The sequence below is a fragment of the Molothrus ater genome, chromosome 4 (assembly GCF_012460135.2).
Source record: "Molothrus ater isolate BHLD 08-10-18 breed brown headed cowbird chromosome 4, BPBGC_Mater_1.1, whole genome shotgun sequence".
NCBI lineage: Eukaryota > Metazoa > Chordata > Aves > Passeriformes > Icteridae > Molothrus > Molothrus ater.
The window spans coordinates 26706858-26727454 of NC_050481.2; the positions used below are offsets into that span (position 1 = coordinate 26706858).

A 20597-nucleotide genomic window follows, 5' to 3' on the forward strand; every position below is an offset into this window, starting at 1 on the left:
AGGGAGTTCTTTATGTGTTTTCCTTTGCCCTCAAACATGTAATTTTTCACTTATGAAGTCAGGAGGTCTAAAAAATGTAATAATTTTCATTTGTATTTATTAGTACTTCTTGAAACAAAACCTGGGATTTTCTTACAATATTATTTGGGATGAAAGGTTAGGAAGTATTAACTAACACAACATTTAATAAATAAAAAATAGTAAAACATGGCCTTTTTGATTACAAAGAGTAAAGGACATGAAGATTTATGTGTATGTATAAAAATGAAGGAAAAAATTCATTCTTATAGTTGAAGTAACTTGAAGGATAGTAAATAAAATGTCTAACCATGAAGTCAAGAGTGTTCTGCTTTAACAATGGTTAGAATAGCAGCTAAGAATTTTTATATAATATGGGAAATTTGGGAGCAAATTTTATCATTTTGATACGGGCAGAACTTTCCATGTGTCAGTTCTATGCCTAATGATTTCATGTTTGTGGAGTTCTGCTTGCAAATGTCAGTTTCTACTCTTGCAGAGAAATGTGAGAGCAGACTAGGAAAACAATGCAAAAATAAATTAGATGTATAAATTCCTCCACTAAAGGCTTTCAAAGGGGGAATATTAAAAAAAAAAACCAAAACCATTCAAATAGATTTTTTTTTTGTAAAATTAAACTTTTAAAAAAATCTATGCTAGCATTGTAGGTGGCAATCTCAACATTTTTGTTAGGAGATTACTCAATGCATGGATGGTTGGATTGACAGTGCTTTGCATGAGGAAACTGGGAAGATAATCTTCTGTATCTCATAAACAAAAAATAGTGGAGTTATCCATAAGCTGTACGTCTTGTAACATTTATTTACGTGTAATTTTCTATACAATGTATGTCAAAATACTTCAACATCTGCCAAACAGGTACAACAAGAAGTCTCTTAAACTCTCAGAGTTTAATTTGGATTCCAGACCTCTTATACTTTTTTTTTTTTCAAATTAGAGAGACTGGTTGTGGCAGCTGAACACTGTGAGAAGAGTCTGGAAGATTTGCTACGAGAAAGAAGCCTGTCAGGTGAGGTGTCAAGCTAACTAAAATCCACTCATCACTATTTCACATATCATCTGTGGCAAAATCCTGGACCATCTTTTAACTTTACTGGTTTAGCTAAATTTTACTCTGGTAAAGTTTAACCTACAGACGTTGTTTAGCAGATAAAAAATATGCGCCCAAAGTGGGAGTACTCATCTCTGTGAAATGTTGTTATGGGGAGCGGGGAACTTGCTTACAATTGAAAGAAATACTTTGCAGCTCAGAAAATAATGTAGTTCTGGTGTTTCCTTTTAAAAATAAAATGAGACCTAGGACAGGATATGGAACTTTCTAAGAATTAATGTGAAGGTTAAGTCTGCTAGGTGATGAAATACAGCTTTCACTAGAACAGATAGAATTTTTGTGTGTGTGTTTTTCATTTGTAGAAATCTATTAATTTATCATCTAGAAAGTGAAGAAGATGTCAGATAATATGCCCTGTGTTTGTGTTAGCATTTTGTGAACTTGGTCTTGTATGACAGTGTGTGTTGCAGAGGGCTGTAGCTTGAGGAATGTTAGGGAAATACAGCTTCCCTTTTTTCTTAGATAAAGAGGTATTGGTCTAAAGGGTTTTTCATGTGTGATATATGTTATAGTTCTTCACAAAGTTTTGCATCAGGTTCCTATTGTGCCAAGTTCCAAAACAGTTAAAGCATCAGAAGCTCCTTTCATTCTTTTTAAATTCAGATCTCACACTGTTCTTCTTTGAGCATGTGTGTCTTGGTGTCGGATGAGAAGCAGCCCAGACTGCCTGCTTCCTTCTGGACTGTTTTGGAGAAAGCTTCCCTGTAGCTGTTTTCATTTGCTTTTAGTTGCTTGATGCAGTATACTTAGGTAGATTCTGTGACGAAACTTCCTCAGATAGCAGATGTGTTCTATAAGCACATCTATTTTGCCCTTTTATACTAGCATGTCTTTTGTGGTCTCCAGAAGGACTTTTTAGATCTTTTTAGGTAGTTTGGTAAGGTATGCAACATCAGGTTTTGGTGTGCTGAACTAAGTTACTTCCTTAGTTTGTGATGTTACCTCAGCTCTTTGGGCTGTGGCTCTGTTAAAAGTAGCTGCACAAAGCCTGGCTATAATTTTTTCTCTTTGTCTTGAGAGAGTTTTTGTTGTAGTAAATTGTTCTACTATCAGATCTTTCTTTTAATGAGTCTGTTGGGATTTCTTCTGGATGTTGTAACACTTGAGGATAAGGGCTGCAATATAGCCTATATGTATATCCACAGTTTTTAGAGACTTTAATGTTTCATCTACTGTGAATTATAGTTTTTGCAGTAGTATCTAAAGGATAAATTATGTTCACTTCAAATGATATTTCTTGCATGACTGATGTTTTCCTTTTCCTTTTATTTTTTTAATGATACCAGAATTTTTTATTCCTATGGAGACCTAGAAACTTCCAGAAATAAGTTGGGAGGACCAATTCCCACTTATTGGTTATGTGATATGTCTATATCAATTACCTTTGGAGGAAATATTTGGCTTTTTTATGAATTCTGATTACATTGGTCAGTGATAGCATAGCTGGCTGCACATCCAGAGCTGATGCGTGTGCTATTGCAATTAATTTTTTAAACTGTTTATGGAATGTGAGAAACTGCTCCTCTGGTTTCTAGATTAATTTTCCTTATGCTTGCCAGTAACCTAAGTCCTTTGCACCTGTACTACAAGCTGATGTAAAGTCAGCAGGAAATCTTCTATTATGTTAGTGCTGAAATTCAAGACATTACATTATGGACAGTCTATCTTTCTATACATTTTGGAGAACAGGCTCTACAGCTGTTTGATAGTTATTTGCAGTTAATCTTTGCTGAAGTCATGCATCAAGTGTAGCATACGTTCCTCAATATATTAATTACATTTTTAAAAAAGAAATGTAGCTATGTTCTTTCTTCTGTTTTCTTCAGACTTTCTCCAGGTTTTCTAATTCTAATAAATCAGCTGCATGTAGGGGCCAAATACTGGAAATTAGATCTTCAAGTGTTTGCTGCTATGTTCTGTCACACTGAAGAAAGTAATTTTACTGAGCATATCATCAGACATTTGCTAGAAATTGGAGTTGGCACATATTCAAGAATTCATTCATTCATTACCTAACAGTACTGGGTCAGCAGTCCCCAGGAATTGCAGAGATTGTTTGTCATTGTCCTCAAATTTGACATGCTCAACTTCATTTTCAAAGATTGATGCAAGTAAGTGTTTGGTAATTTATGGCCAGATGATTTTCTGCTTTGAGTGTTGCATATTTGGGATCCTGGAATAAGCTATAAGAACTCTTATCAGGTAAATTTTCCCTTCTGCCATAAGATCTCTTATCAGGTAAAAATCGGGAACTCTCAAAGGGAGGAAATGAGTATCAGCTTTTCACAATTCCTACCACAGGGAAGCAGGTACTGAAAGGAATTTATTACAGCTCTCTAGTGTTTTGGTATTCTTTTTTCAGAGGACAGACAAGTGAACATAGTAACTGCAGTTAATGCTTCTAAAAGTGGCATTAATCCAAACTTTCTTTACTGTGCTTCCACTGGACATCACAGTAACAGCAGGGGAGCTTTTTGGAGTTGTGTGCCACAGGAAATTCAGGCTGCAACCATGGATAGGAGGGTATGATAAGGGTAGGATTAGAATTTTAGTCAATGGTATAGGATAAGAATTTTAGGCATTGATATCCCATTTTTCACCAGACTGCTGCCCACTGTCTTCCCTGAGAGAGATTGTAGTCCAGGTCATTGTTCCCGGTTTGCATATTCTCAGTTTAGTATCCTGTTTGTTGTTGTGCTCACTGAAAGGATGCGCTTAATTTCAGTTTATAACAGTCACACTAGTGCAAAATCACTTTCTGCAGTATGTTCAGGAGTCAGTTAAATGTTTTAAAGGCTAGGAATTTATGTACAGTCTCACAAAAATAGTAAATACCTGATTTAAGCTCACAATGGTTTATTGCTGTTCAGAGATTTGAAAATGTGTCTCAGTCTAGCTGGTTTCCTCTGTCTTCCTGTGCATGCAAGGATTTTTTTCTTGTGAATGAATTGAAAATAAGTCACAAAAAATCATGGTGGGTAGATGTTTTATACTTTAACAGTCTCACTAAAGTGGCAATCAAAATTTTAGTTTTTCCAAGTTGCTAGTTGTTAGTGTTGCTACCAAAGACCAGAATGTAGGATGTACAATTATCTTTAAGGTTCTCCGTCTTTTAAACACATTTCCAACTACTCCTTTGAGATACCTTTTCCAGACAGTGTTAAAGGAGTTGTTTTCTCTGCTCCTGTGCTGTTATAAAAGGAGTTGTGAGCATTTCCTTTTCTGTCATGCTTCAAGTGTGTTTCTTCTTTGAAGAAGTTGGTCTGCACTTGTATTCATAACAATAAAAATGCCAGAAAATTCTGACATTCAGCAGACTTTTGGCACCTACAGTACAGTTTCTGGATTGGTCTTCCATTTGTGGCTTGGACAGTCTAAGTCCATTCCTTTCTTCAATAAAATATAGTTGTCATATGTTTTGAAAGTCATGGTATTGAAAAATTACTAGTGAACCATCAGATACAAGGTATAGTTTGTTATACATGGAACATTTGATGGGAAGCAGACTGTGTCTGCAGCTGTTTACTAGTTTGGAGAAAACATGATCTGATGGATTCGGATGAGTACATTTTATTTAGCTACATTAAACAGTTGTCTCTTCACTGATTGGACTAGAGTTCTTCATGCCATCATTGCTGTTAGTGTGCTTTGGCAAACTTGAAGTGAGACTGTGGTACAGAAGTTATTATATGGGGAGGAAAACAATTTCTGAGTAGACAGGCATTCTTCAAAAATGTTTGTAAAACAGGTGCAAGTCATCAAAAGGCTGAAGGTTTCACATGATTTGACTTGAAGAGCTGCATATGAAAAGAGTTTTAATGGGCTGAGTGTATTCTACTTTGAATCAAGTCTGCGTTGGAATTTCACATGAGAAATCCATATATCACAATAAGGCTGAATTTGACAAGGATAAATTATGTAATAGTAAAATTAAGTAGCATTATTAAACAAACTTAAAGGGTTTTTTTCCCCTAAGCATGTGTGAGGTTCTGTAGTTTGGACATTTAGTGTCCATAGACTTTTTCTTTACTTTCTTGATAATGCTTTACTTGCATAGGTATGATGAAAGATTATCTGCTAGTCTGGAATTGTTTATATATTGTCCAATTATGCTTTTCTTCGTGTAGAAGCACTGGTTTATTTCTGTAAATTTTAGCCTGACTGCCAATCTTCCTGTAGCATTCCTTTTAGCATAGGTTGTCTCCTGTGATTGCCTTTACTCTCACAAGAAAACAATTGTTTGGAATGGAAAAGGGGTGCAGCTTGCATGAGGCATTAGAGGTGAACATTGTTGCTTGAGATATCTTGTTTGAGTGATCTTTTTAGGAATGGAACCAAATTGCTTGCATATTTGGCTGCACTGTTTGATGGCAGCACAAGGACATTGCAGAACACATAAGTGTTTCCTCCTTATATGTGAAACATAACAGTGAGTGCATGCTTGTTTTTTATCTTGCCTTCCGAGAGGGAAAAAAAAGTGAAGAATCCTACTCTTGAGATTGATAGTGTCTGCCTCTTGCTATTAAAATGTGTATTGTACCTGTATGTAATTGTCCTGATTTCAACTAGGGTAGAGTTAATTTCCTTTCAGTAGCTGTTCAGTACATGTTTAGGATTTGGAATGAGAATGGTGTTGATAACACCGATGTTTTGGGTTTTTGCTGAGCTGTGTTTATCCTGAATCAAGGACATTTTTCCTTGGCTCATGCTCTGTCAGTGAGGAGGTACACAGAAGAAGCTGGGAGGGAGCAGAGCTGGGAGAGGTGACCCAAACTGAGCAGTGGGATGTTCCACACCACGTCATGGGCAGCATCAGCTGGGGGAGTTACCTGCAAGGGAGGCCAGCCTGGGTCTGGGAAGCGGGCCTGGCATTGCTCAGTGGCTGGTGAGCAATTGCACTGTGCATCACTGGTTTTTCCCATTTCATTACCAATGTTATTATCATTTACCATTATTATTGTTTTCTGCTTTATCGTCAATTATGCCACTAATTTCAACCTACAAGTTTTACTTTGATTCTTCTTCCTAATCCACTGAGGTGAGGGGAAGAGAGGGAGGTTGAGTGAGTGGCTGCGTGGTGCTTAATTTCTAGCTGGGCTTAGACCATGACAATATAAAGTCTGTGCATGGGGAAAAAAGTGTATGATTATTTGAACCTTTTGTTCAGCTGTGCTTTTTCTTTAGTTCTTGTAGACACTTCATACAGATTTCTGTGCTAAAAGCAGTATTAAAGATCTTAAACAGAGGATGAGTTATGCTAAGTTAATTAAGAACAAAAGTACTGGAGAGTTTTTGAGTCTACAGTTTCTAGTGAAAGAGAATGTTGAGTTTCCAACAGAAAAAACACCATTCTCAGTGGGAGGGTAGCTTCATCCTGCAAGATATTTCTGCAATGAATTGTGTAGGGGTCATGTAAAAATTCCATTCTGCATTAATGAGCAAATTAGTACTTATGAGCTAATGGCTGAAAACCCAAATGTCAAAGTTGTACTGTGCAAATCTTAGGGGATTTAAAGCACATTATTAATTCGAATGTTGATTTATGATAGTCGTATTTAGCATCAAAATTGCTGTAGACTGTGAGAACAAGATGTGGTTAGTATATGGTTATTTTAACAAAATGCAGTGTTTGACACTTCATCCTGCTTCTAGAAAGAAAAACAAAAAGGAAGAGTGAGCACTTGTTAGACTTGCTTTATAGTGCATCCTTCTAGAAAGGGACTTTATTTTCTTAAATGCAAGTTCTTGCTTTTGGACTACTGAGCAATGTCTTCAAGGGAACATTTGTCTTTGATTAGGGATCAGACAGCTGGTTTATTTAGATGCATTGATATGCTTGCAAACATCTCTAACGTCATTGTGGTTTGAGATTTGTTTCTTCTGTGCATATGGATATTCTCTTCTTGGGTGTGTAACTAAATAGGTACCAGGGCATTGGAACTGTTGTGATGGGAGTGTTTAGAAGGCTAGCAGATCAGGGTAGTTTAAAGGTTTCATTCATTCATTCATTAGCAATATACATCTTACTAAAGGTTGGCTCGTGCATATTGTTACTCATCACTCTGTACACAGAACTGATACTTACTGTAGATTAGCTGTGAGTATCCAGTACCATGGGACTGGTGCTGTGCAGTCAACAGTGGCAGCTGTGGCCCTTGGTGGTTCTTAAAGTCGAGGTGATGAAGCTTGAGAGCTCTTCAAGCAAAGCATGAACTGGTCTTTCCTCTAGTGTTATCTAATGCCCGATATTTTTATGTAATCAGCACTGTCCAGCCCCTGCAAAGTCTGATTTCCTGTACTTCCAGTAGTGCTTATTTTTGGTTTTGCTAGTCATCCTTCCTATGTACTTGGGAGTATGTCCTGCATATTTATAGTTGGTTCTGCTTCTCTTGCCCTTTAGTCTCGCAAATTTTGGTGTGTGGTTTCCTCCTACATGCAACAGCAGCCCTCCCTATTTCCCCCTTTGGTGATCACATTTCTCTTGTCACTTTGAAGAGAATTTAGTATTAATTGTATGGTGATTGATAAATTCCTAACTTATAGTCACAGGCATCTGCTTTGTCTACATGTAAGTTTATGGTTACCTCTCCAGATAGGTGTTTCCTGCCTCTTGTGATGATGTGTACTGGTTTATAGATCAAAGTGATGTACTTCCTAGCAGCTTTTGCAAGATCAGTTGTTAGCTGTGAAATTCCTAGCAGCACCACTGCTTATTGGCCTAGCTGTAAAGTCTCTTTGATCACTTGAATTTGCAGGCTGTTCTTCTTGAAACTTCCCGTTCTGTTTCACTTTTTAACAATGTCTATACCATTGATACAGGGATCCAGATTTTTTGAGCTAAACACTAAAACATACCTAGGTAGGCTTTTGACCTTAGATATTTAGATTTTTTTCTTTAAATGTTATGCCCAAGTTATTTGTTAAAGTAACACTGTTGCAACATATAATTTACATAGAGTGCCTGGCTTCAGAAGAGCTGTACAGTGTTGCGAGATTTGATCATAGCTTTAAAAGTTCTGTTGAAAATTTTTTAAATGGGAGAGAAGTGGCTTGTTAATAATACTTAATCCTCTCATAGAGATGCCAACAGAAATTAATTTTAAAAAGCCAATCCTGTCTGACTGCAAGGAGAGCACTGTTTATTGATAGCTAGTCATGATTTCTAGAGCTGTCAGTTCAGTTTATACTGCCACACAGCTGCAACAACGTTAACTGCATCAATAATTACCCTTCATTTTCAGCTTTTCTTTTAAAATTTTTCATTGATCAGGTTTTTCTGATCCACCTAGGGCACCACAGTAAGAATGAGGCAATCTATCTCCTTGTATGATGAGGTTAGGGACCCATCACTTCCCTTGCAGTGTGGAGGAGACAGTCGATATGGCTGTCTGTTAAGTAAAACTATTCTCTATGCCATAGATATGGGTCTTCCTTAAAAATAAAATAAAATATGCAGTTGTACTGAGTTGTACATTATAACCCCAAATGGGAGAAAGCACTCCTATGATCATAAAATGTCAGATCAATACCTTGCCCTCACTTGCAGCACGGAGAATTGATGGAGTATCAATCACAATGTGTGGCTTTTTAAAGGTGCATGCATTTGTTCAGAGGAGTCCAAAAGATAGCAAAAGCTTTTTGGAGATCTGACTTCAGTTGTTCTTATGTCTACTACTTTTTATGACATCACTCCTTTTGGAGAAGGAGAGGAGAATGTGAGATGTGTTGTTTCCTTCAATAAAATTTTGGCCTTGTGACATATGGTACATGTATATAATGCTATTGAAACTACTTCTTTGTTGTATATTTTGAGTTCATTGTCTTGTTTTTTCCTCACTCTTAGGTCTTGTTCTTTTATTGTCACCTAGTTCTATTATGTTACTCAGAGTGTACAGTCAGTGGTAAGAATGCGGAGTCTGATCGGGTTTTAAATCAAAGGTACTTTACCTAATTTTTGTATCTAGTGATTGAAATAATTTATTTCATTGCATTTTTTGGTCCAGTGTAAAGTATCACTATTGCATATTTTACATATGAACCAGCTGAGGCTAAGATGCAAAAAAACTTTTTAGAAGTTAATCAGGAGCAAGATCAAAACTAGGAATGTGGATTGTCTTTCCTGTTCTGTGGGTTAAACAGGATGGCACTAGAAGTTTCATTAAAGTATGGCTTTAGAAGGTGTACCTACTTTTCAAAACTACTTTTTTCATTTCCTCTCCCTTTTTTTGGGATGAATGCTGGATGTACAAAAGGAATTAAGGTGCAATGTTTGAAAATTTTTGGTTTATGGCTTAAAGCATTCAAAGTGATAATGATCTGAAAAATCACCAGTCTGACAAAATTGTTGTATTCAATTGTTGTATTCAACTTTATATAAAGAGCATATAAATACAATTGCATATAAAATTGTATAAATCGTTCTTTATCTGTGCCTTCATCTGTTGTTTCACGGACTTTTATCATACGTTACAAGTTGAGACCATCATAAAAGTGTAACATCATCTGTGCTGCTTTTAAAGCCAGGCTTGCAGCTTAGAACTTTACAAAAGGATTGAAAGGGCTTTCTGAGTTTCCTCAGGTGAGCGATGAACTTGTTGAAGGTATCCTGTGTGAAATAACCTTGTGAATGAGTTAGAGACTTCTGAGGACTCTGTCTATAAAATTCTTTTTTTGTGTGTGTGTCTTATTCTCTGTTTGTTGCATTCCTTTCCAGTTCATTTCGTTCTGGTAATGTTGAATGCATTTCCAAGTAAATTGGCAGTGTTTACAATCTTGGTCCCTAGTGCCATTTTTTAATCAAACACATAATAAAGTGCTAAATAAACCATTCCCACCTGCATCAAACTCTTTATGTTCTGTATAGGGTATTTTGTAATTTATTTACCCAGGAAGACCCAATTTATCTGCACATCTGGTTTTCAACCCAGTTCTGCTTTTTATCCAGTTTTCCAGCTGGTTGATTGAGGAATAAGGAGGTCAGATGGCTTTCTTGAGGTCAACATAGTGATTGTCTCAGCTGGGATTATACCCAAACTTTATCCTTTGCTGAACCATTTGGCCACACCACTTCTAACCAGTCTATCCACATTGTTGGCAGTAATGGAACTAACTGCAAATGTCATTTTCTTTGTTTTATAGTTTTGCTTGTATTGAAATATTGTCACTTTTATGAGTTCAGAAACATTACATCTGTTCACAACCTGGTTCCCTTTCACTTTGAACAGACGCAATTTTTTGTGATGAATCTCCTTCCTGGATTCCAAATGTGTATTAGTTTCACAAGATCAGGGATGGTGATTGATGACATTGCTGGTTTGTGTTGCTCTGGTGTGCTTCCTCAGGGCAGACCCTGTCTGACACTCTGCTTTGGGAGAGGAACCCATGTTTTCACTCCTGTCTATCACTGCTAAAAGCTTCTTAAGACTCCTGCTTGTTGAGGTTCTCTTCCTTTAGAGTGTACTTTTTATAGGAATGTGACAGTGTTAGAACAAGGTGCACAGATTTAATAAAGGACTTATTTAAGCATGCATTGCAGTGTATGTACTTGTGAACTGTAAGTCTGAGGAAAGAGAAACTCAGAAACATGGTATCATCAGCATACTCTTACTGTGTTTGGTCTTGCTCTGCCTTCCTAAGAGAAGTCAAAATGATTCTGGTTCCAGTTTTTGTTATCGATTTCCTCTTTCCTTAAATTGCCACTGCACTGAATAAACATGACTTAGTGCTAATCCACATACACATCTCCAGTACCTACAAAATTACAGGACTCTGTGCAGTTAAGTAGATGAGGAGGAGGCTTGCCTTCTGATACCAGTCCTGTTTTCAGATTCTGGTAGGGCTTCTGTTCACTTCACTTGATGAAACATTCTTATTCAAAATATCTATTAAGTACTGAATGTACTTTCCAGGCACAGCTTTCTTCCTTCTAAAGACTGGGTTGGAAGCTCTGTGTTGACTGATACAAAAGCATAAAAGGAAATTATAAATTTATGGCCAGCGTAAATTACAGCTGGCCATAACCAGTTAAAAATACCACACATATATTTGAAACAGCCAGAATTTTTTCTCCTTTCCTCAAGATTTTGCTCCTGCCTTCATTTTGCTCCAGCCTGCTATTTTTGCTCCTGTCCTGCTGTACAGGTACATAAATGTGATGGGTTGACGCTGGCCAGATGCCAGTGCACCTATGAGAGGTAGTGGGATTGATGCCCATATTCTTCACCAAAAATTAATTCTTGCAAAACCACCACAATTACTATGTACTGATTATCTACACTGTAATAAGCTGCCTCTGCATCAAAAGGGGAGGTGATGTAGTCTAGAAGGTAGGACAGGGCACAGTAAGAAGGCAGGAAGCTCTTTTGAGATACCCAATTACTCTTTTCATATTAAATTATTTTACTGTAGCACTGAAAAAAGATGGAGAAGATGTATTTCCAATTAATGCATAAATGCACTTCTCTTAAAGATAATGGAATGAATTTGTGTGTGGATTGGCATTGATTTTCCTTTAAACTGGAGGGAAAGAAACTTGTGTGAACCTGTAACTTCCATGATATTGACATGAATGCTGGAAATTCATCTCTTCATTGTTTCTTTTCTCATGTTGGAATTCTTTCAGTCAGACAGTTTAATAAGTCAAGCCTCCTGACCCCACCCATCTCTGATCTCCAACTGTGTGATCTGCAGTCCTCTTGTTCTTCAGTATTCAGTATGTCATGCATGAAGCAGTTTTTATTTTCCCTTCAGCAGTCTGTGGTGTGTGCAGCAACTACCATGCTGCTGGCTGTCAAATGCATTTTTCCACAATTGCTTTTCCTGCTCCAGAGTCGAGCAATGATAAAACAGCAAGGAGATTTTACCCACAGAATTCTTGATGGCTGTGGAATGCCACAGGGTCTAGTAGATGATATTACCTGACGTGATGCTTAGGAGGCAAACTTTTCTTTCACCCAGAAGAAATCTTGGATTAGAGGAAGTTGGAAGCCAGGAAAATATCAAAGAAAATTTCATATGTGCGTGCTCTGTATTCCCTTTCTCCTAGGCATCTGCCTGCCTTTTTGTTTTTTTTGGAGAAAGTATAGCAGTCTGAAATAATTTTTGGTCTGAGCTAATAAGACTATTTTTAGGATTTGGAAGACCAGTAATTTTGTCTAAAATGGAAATAATTAGTTGCAATAAATTGTTTGTTCCTAGAGTAGCCTATCTTGGAGTCCAGTTCCCACTTCTACAAGCAGCTGCATTACCACTCCCATTAATCACAAGCTATAAGTTTAAAAATAGCCACTTAAACTGAATAATATATAGGTAATATTGTTGGGGTTATTTTAGCAGGAATTCAGCATACCACGTTTTTGTCATAAAGCTTTTGGTTTCTAAACAAAGCAATTCTTTTGTTTGTTCTTGTGTTTATGTTGATGTATGGCTTGGGCAGTTCTGCTCAGTTGTTTTTTCCCAGGTACTGCTGGGTCTCTAGTGGCTGAGTATGCTCACTCTTCGCTCTCCAATCCTCTGATTGTTTTCAGGGCTTATTGTCTTCACTTGGTTCCTGATAATCCATCTTTCTCACTTTCTCTGCTAAAATCTGATCCTTTTGAAAAAGGTAACACTCTGGGTATGCCAACTTCTTCTAGTACTTTCCCTTTCACCCTGGCCCAGAAGCTGTTCTTGTTTGGATCAGAGAGTGTAGTGGGTGTAATAAGAAGCTTTTCTTCCCCTCCCAACCTGTCTGAATCCAAAAAGTGACAACAGTCTCCTAAGCAATCAGATGATTTCATCAGTGGGTTTGCAGAACCACAAGAGATTGAAACTCTACTAAACCATCTGTTTCCTGACAGGTTAGGTTTATTATTCCTGAATAAACTTCCAGAAAATGTTTTTGTGTCCTTAACAGTAGGAATTCAATAGACTGGAGATCAGGCTGGCTGTTAAGTGGAAAAGTTCATATTTTTTGTGAAGGCACAATGCAGCCACCTGTGTACTATTACAGTGTGGAAATTAGTCATTTGTCTGGTATAGCTTTTGGTCTGACAAGTTCTGGTGGTAATAAAACAATCCTCCTTTTTGTGGGTTTTTAAGTCGACTTCCCTTCTCTCTTCACCTACAAATGCCATGCACATGCCTCTCTTAACCATGCTGGGTTTTGTACTGGCGGCTGAACTTGCTCATATCAACTTGTAGGGATCTTTTTTTCCTTGTCCTACTTACAGATGGATCTGAGAGGGCAATACAGTTCTGTTTAGTGCTTCCTTTTCTATGCATTCAAGTTATGTGCCCCAAATCTGGTATTGGTTTTAATCCTTGCAGTCTTTTAATTCATGATTTCTAATATGAAGGAACACAAAATGACGTCTTTTCATGGCTGGTTCTTCTCCAAATCAAGAAAACCATTAAATTTAACCAGCTTGATTTTATACTTGTGTGCAATCCTTTCTGTTGAAGAGAACCCCTGTTCAGAGGCCTAGCTAACTAGACTACAGCTGAATAGATTTTTAGGTATCCAGACTGAATATTAAAATGCAGACAGCTTCTTGAACAGGTGTTCCTTTTGTAAAGAAATTTCTGTTTCTTTTCTTGCTGGTGGAGAGGAAAAGTAGCCTTAAAACAAGTCTTTTTGGAAGAGCTAGGCAGCTCCAGTGCATCTCACACTTTTGCTTTTACTTGCTGCATCGTAGAGTATTGCCTTAAGCAGGAGAGTGATTTGTTTTACTGTAATATGAAGTCATAACCACAATCATCAGCTGCTGAGATGAAGAGGCTGCTCCATGCCACACAGATGGCATTATGGCCCTTCTTAGGTCCATGGTGTGATTGGTGTCAAACCTGCCACACTTATATTTGGCCACTTCATCTCCTGTGTTGTTTCTAGTGCTTTTTCTGTTGGGTTTTTTTTTTCTACACCTCCTGCTAAAGGAGGGTGCTGATACCTCTGCAGATCAAGAGGCCCAGTAGTTAATCAGGGCTACATTTATTGTAGTTCAGCAGTAACTAGTCCATTGAAAAACAGACTGGCAGGTAATTGGCAAAAAAGTTTCTGAATCTGCTCAGAGCTTCCCACCAACACTGGATTTTTCTAAGTGTTCTCATTTAGAACAGCATTTTCTTTTTTTGTTTACAGGAGCTTTTAAAAAGTCAGGTTACACTGCAGCCTGGAAGTGGCTTTTGAATGTACCTTCTGCATTTGCTGAAGGCTGATGCAATGCTTGCAGTGCTCACAGTGGCTGTAGAAACTGGGACAGAGCTGAGACCCACTGAGGCAAGGGGACAGCCTTTGTAGTGATCTCCAGCGAGGCTGGGGACATCTGCTGAACTTGGCCTTGGGGAATTTAAAGGAGACAAATCTCTTGGCCTTAATAAGGGCAGTAAGCGTAGCTGTCGGGCCCTTTGGAATTAAATGCAAATCTCATGGGTTGTAACCACACAGTGCATTTTCCCTAACAAATAAGAGCTACACAAGCTGCAGCAGCACAGTGCAGAGCTTGGTATACAGAAGTCTCTCTCTGCTGAAGGCCCAGTGGGAGGTACTTGGCTCAACACTTCTGCCCAGCAGGATGGCATCAAGAGTCCAAAAGCACTGAGCATTGAAAGCACATTGAAAAATAGTTACCACTTGTGTGTTCCTGATCATTGTAATGGCATGAAGGGTTTATCTTAAAAAGCAAGGAATCCCAAAGCAGTATTTTCATGTATTTGCTTGAGTTAATCTGCAATTAAATGAATTGCAAGAGAACATGGAGAATAAATGGGTGGCTGAGGCCCCCTGGTGCCAGCAGAGCACACAGCCTGCCTTCAGCAAACAGCCACCAGATTTCACTTTTATTAATAATTCTGCTTTTTTTTCTAATATTCTATATTTACTTTTACTTTTTTAACACAGAGAAACAATGTTTAGGCTAGAATACCTCATGATGTACTAATTATTTACATGCAATTGTTTCCTTAGTGGAAACATAAATACTCCATCATTTATTTTTTGTGTCTTGTTTTGCAAAACTTAGCAGAAAATGAGAGAGGGGATTCTGTTTGCCACCATTACAACTAGTACTTGCATTGAAGGCAAAAAAATATACAAGAAAGCTGAAGACTTGTAAGGGAATTTTTTTTACCACATTCATAATTCTGCCCAAGAATGACTGAGAGGAAAGGTACACAGCTAATAGAGTCTGATGCTGTGGTGTATTTAACTTGTGGGTGGGAGGGGCTAGGGAGGGAGGAGCTAGATGATTGCAGGGTTTTGTTTTGGTTTTGTGGGTATTAGCCATGAGGTTTTGATCAAATTGCGAAGACCTCGAGAATCACTTTCAAATACTATGACCTAAGATACAGCAGTAGGGACATATGTTAGAATAGATACCATTTGTGCTTAAAACTTACCTTAAAAGTATATATTCACAAAGACTGTGAATTAGTACAGAGCTCTTCTAAGAAAAAGGGGAGGATTTGGAGAATAGCTCCATGCAGAGTAACTTAGTCATGGCTTTTTTCAGTATTTCTGTGTTGCACTGGTTCCAGAATTTGTTGTAAGTGTGGCTTTTGTCAATATCTAGCTATTTACGCATGTAAACCAAATTTTTGTCACTCCATCAGGTATGAATAGCAGCTGATGAAGTTGAATAAATAAATTATTTGTGATGTTTCGTCAGATAGTTGGCTTGTCACAGTCATCGGTCTGAAATAAATACTCCTCCTCATTTTGCTGTTGCACAAGTTTTTAGTGAGCAAGAGAAGTTGGTGAATGTCCTCCAGAATGCTATTGTATGTTATGCTTTAACAAGGAATTAAAAGAAAAGAGAATTGGAATGTAAAGTTAGGTCTTTATAAGTAAATATGCTTTGATTTGTGGATGTTGTGTAAACCAGTGCCTGCAGAGGGAAAGTTACCAAAAAGTCCTGAAATGGCTGAGATGGAGTGGACAGAATGAGAAGAGTAGAAAGTTAAATGGAATCTCTCTAGGTGACATGAGATCTGTGCCTTTTGTTCTTATTTAGAGTGCACTTTGGAAACCTGTTATGGTGATCTGCACAAATTCCTGATCAGTTATTCACAGAAACTCCTCTTTAAGGCTCTCAGTCTATGGGGGAAATGGTAACTTTTGTCAAAATACATAGTTATGGCAAAATGTTTTGCATGGCAAGATTTGGTGTTTCTCTACAAAGGTGGTAAGGTGGTTAGTCCCAAGGTTGTAAAACAAAATGCGCTGAAATGCAGATTTCTGCCTTTTTTTCTCTTCTTGTTTTAGATTTTGAGATGATTGAAGACTATAGGTACAATCTAGTTAGGCCTTTCTGCATCTTCTGAATAAACTCTAGTCACTATCTGAGTTTTGAAAATATTTTGTTCAGGTGAATTTTTTTTGAATATCAGTAGGAGACTTAAGAGAACAAATAAAAATAGGGGAGGGTTGGGATTTTTATTTCCTGATTAGGTGAGTTTCTGTTGAAGAGAGTATTTTACACTTTGTTGGCATCTTCTACACTCCTAAGGACCAGTTCAGGATGCAGAAACATAGTTGTGGGATTTTGAGGAGATGTGTGTATAGCACTGCACATACCCCACCATATTCAATGCTGATCCCTTAAACTGTTCTGGAATTGTGAATGTCTCGCTTTTGTTTGGAATAGCTGTGGAGCACTACATTTTAACAGATTAAAAAGGAAAGCATTCACTATAACATGTTGTTGGTTTGTTTGTTTGTTTATTTCAGTTCTTCAAGGATCTTATGCATAGCATATGAGGTTTTGCAAGGTTTGCAATATATGAACAAGCATGGAATGGTCCACCGAGCACTCTCCCCTTGCAATATTCTTTTGGACCGAAAGGTACAGCTACAGGAATAAATCTATGGGTTTCTTTGCTGCTAACAAGTGCTCTGCTGTGTCATAGGTGGAGACAGTCACAATCCTTTCATTGGGGAAAAAAATTGCAGATCTGGAAAGCTGTTTTGTTTATGTTTTTTAACTACAATCTCCCCCCATTTCCTAAGTTTCAAATGTATTGCCAAATTTATTTTTTATTCTATCTCAAACCCCACTCTTTCTCCCTTCTCAAAGTGATAATCTAAGTCTATTTGTCATCAGTGATTACTTAAAAGGCCTTCCTAGCTATTTGAATAGAAGAAATAGAAGAATTCTTCTTATGGTTAATTAGCTGTCACTAATATTTCTTGTGTTCCATGATAATATGATACTTGCCTTTTAAGATACCAAGATATTTTTTTGTTCATGCTAAGTTATTCAAATTTAAGTATCTGTCAGTTCTGTCCACAGACTATTAAGCTGGCAGAGAGGAAGACAATTTCTGGTCATAAAAGCTGAGAGAAATTAATAGCTGCTGTTGTCCTCAGAGCAGTTTCTTCATCAGAACCAACAGCTAAAGAGTTTGAACTATCTGCATAACTCCTCTATCAATCCTTTTTCACTCAGTTTTGCTAGAATAACTAGATCCTCCCCTTGGAAGGCAAAGAAAGGAGGGGACAAAAATAAGCAACACCAAAAATAAGGAATACATATATTTTTATATGCTTGTAAACAAATGAAAATCATAATAATGCTCTAACAGGCAAAGGTACTCTAGGATTTTAAGAGTATCTTAAAATCAAGAAAAGAACAGAAGATGGCTGTGAGACAAGAAACTTCTAAGCTCTCCCCTGCCCTTTGAAAGCTTTCTGATGTAGCCTTCTCTGCTGCACCATCTGGAGGTTGGCTGAGTGTAATTCAATATTCAGCAGAAATAAGGCCTCAGTTTAACTTCTATGCCTAATTTTTTGTTGTTTTGGTGTTAGCTTTCTGTCTTCACAAATAAAAAGGAATTACCTGGAAAAACTGTTTAAAATACATATTGATACTGTTAAGGAGAGGAAGATGGTAATGAATTGATGGGACATCTGCAGAAGCAAGGCTGGGTAAATGGAAGAGTTGTGGGAATATTGTGCATGTTTTTGGGAGTACTAGGAGTCAAACAGGATTTTGAACAGTTTTGAAACAGAAAAAATGTTCAATGGAGTATTTAAGCCTTTTTAATTTACTGAAAATAATATTGTAACTTAAAAAGTTTTGATGTGTTCCAAACAAAGTGATTTGCTCAATGCTCTTGAGAAGTAAAAGCATTACAAATAAACACCGCTTTAATTTGATGTGCACTTCTGCATAAGAGATGAGGCAGAAATGTATGAAGGTGTTTTTTATAGGTTTCTGTCCTCTGACAGCTAATACAGTTTGAAATTATTTTTAAATTTTGTTTTTAACTTTTTAAATTTAACACAGATTCTTCCAGTGTTGGATTCTGCTGCTCTTGATAATTTATTTTTCCCTTTGCAGGGACACGTGAAGTTGGCTAAATTTGGGCTCTACCACATGACTGCTCAGGGTGTTGATGTTGATTTTCCTATAGGGTAAGGATTTAGCTACACAATAAAGATAAATCAGAGACTTAATTTTTCACGAAATAAATTATGTTTAGATCACCCCTTATACAGAAGCTTCTGATAATATCACTAAAGAGGTTGTCATCTGGCTAGGTAGAGATGAATGAAAAATAGAGAATGGGTACCATGCCAGCATGTTAGCCTAACTCTGTGATTCCCTTTATTCAGTCAGTCTTTATTCCCTACATTTGGCTCCAGATACTAATACTTCACTATGACTTGGATTCCTAATTTCAAATTTAGGAAAGTGAACAATCAGTGCTTCGCTGTTGCCCACCAATGTAAGGTTTCTTTATAATTTTATTATTTATTTATGATGTCTCTTTGTAATTTTATGATTTATTTTCAAGTGATCATACTGTATTAAAAATGACTGCTTTGTTGCAGAGGGGTTTTTGTCGCTTTTTTGTTTTTTGAGGTGTCATGTTGTTTCCAAATTAAATACTGAGCTGATGTTTCCTTTCAAAACATGATTGCATACTTTTTAGGTATTATACTGAAGTGTTGACAAAAAGAAAAGTGATAATATTATTTTAAAATCATTTGGTAGAAGGTAATATATGTCCTTAACACTTTTTGTTACCCTTTTTACAAATTCAGAAGTTATTTGATGGGAACACACTATCAGTGGAAACCTACTGCCACTATGCCAAAGTATGAGGCTAGGACACACTTATTTAATATCCTAATGCTGAAACTCAATCTCTGTTTTCCCTAAGATATGTAAATATACCACTTTGAAAGCTGAGGTTTACTTTCACAAAACAGAGCTAGTGATTGGGATTTGACCTTTTCTGTAGTAAACACTACACTGGAGTGAAGCTGCAATGTTTAGATTTTGACTGAATAAAACAGGCAGTGTTCCAGTTTGTCAGAATGCCAAATTACTCTGATTGTGTAATGGGAAGTCACACCTTTTGGACAGAAGGATAATATCTAATGTTGCTGCATCTTTCTAGGTACCCATCATATCTGGCACCTGAAGTAATTGCACAGGGGATAGGCAAACCCAGTGATCACACCCAGTGTGAGAAGCCTCTGCCTTCCGGCCCTAAATCAGATCTGTGGTCTCTTGGGATAATATTATTTGAGCTGTGTGTGGTATGTAAAAGAATAATTCTCTTGAATTTCTCTGGGGGAATAATTCTCTTGAAATTCTCTGGGGGAATAGTTTAATTAACTTGATTGCTCTTGAATGTGGGGTTAATGACACCCTGCCCATCACCCAAGCCCAAATATCAGGATATGCTAGCATTCCTACCTGGACAGTGCTGGTTTTTGAAGGAATAGGACGTATTTTGGTATGTAGGATGCTTGGTATATCTGCTAACCATGAAGGATAGTTACCTGTGGAGCCACAAGAATTTGACTGCAAGGCAGTTCCATTTAAGAGAAGTTATCAATGATACATTTTTGCTATATCATGATGTGAAACTGTGTCTGCCATAGCTGGGGTAAATAAGGTTTTTTGCTCTTAGATATAGTTTTGATGTGTCTAAAATTCATATGTAGAAGCTTATTTCACTGGTTTTGTATAAAGATGGGATATGATGTTATCTAAATATTTTAATGTAGTAGCTATTTCTTTCAAATTCAATTGTAATTTGACTTTGTTGTTTTGTAGGGGAGAAAATTATTTCAGAGTTTGGAGATAGCAGAAAGACTGAAGTTTATACTTACGTTAGGTAAGTTGCACAAAATCAATTTTTCAAAATTCCAAGCAGCTCTATGATTAGAGCTTTATAGACTAATAAGCTTATGATGCTCAGACCTAAAGCACTTTACCTTTGTCATCTTTCATTTACAGATTTAAATAGGCATTTGTAGTGTGCTGCTTCTCTAGGGAAAGTATGGAGCTGGATGCCGGGAAAAAACTTGGGAAAAGCTGGCAGTATATTAGAGTAAGGGCAAACTGTTAAAGAAAAATTAAAGACAAGAAAACATCCTCAAGAATGATGGTTGTTTCCATGGTTATTTGTTGGTTTGTGTTGCAGGAGGTCTCTGAAATGAGTTAGGAATTGATGA

The 20597-nt window shown here is 37.2% G+C and overlaps 1 protein-coding gene across 1 annotated transcript in view; it reads left to right on the forward strand.

Annotated features, from left to right (window-relative positions):
* TBCK (TBC1 domain containing kinase) overlaps positions 1-20597 on the forward strand; it is an 86992-nt gene that overhangs the window by 3699 nt on the left and 62696 nt on the right. Inside the window, 6 exon segments of the mRNA XM_054514716.1 lie at positions 977-1043; positions 9154-9159; positions 16854-16968; positions 18466-18539; positions 19532-19673; positions 20197-20257. Coding sequence (XP_054370691.1) covers positions 977-1043; positions 9154-9159; positions 16854-16968; positions 18466-18539; positions 19532-19673; positions 20197-20257 — 465 coding nt within the window.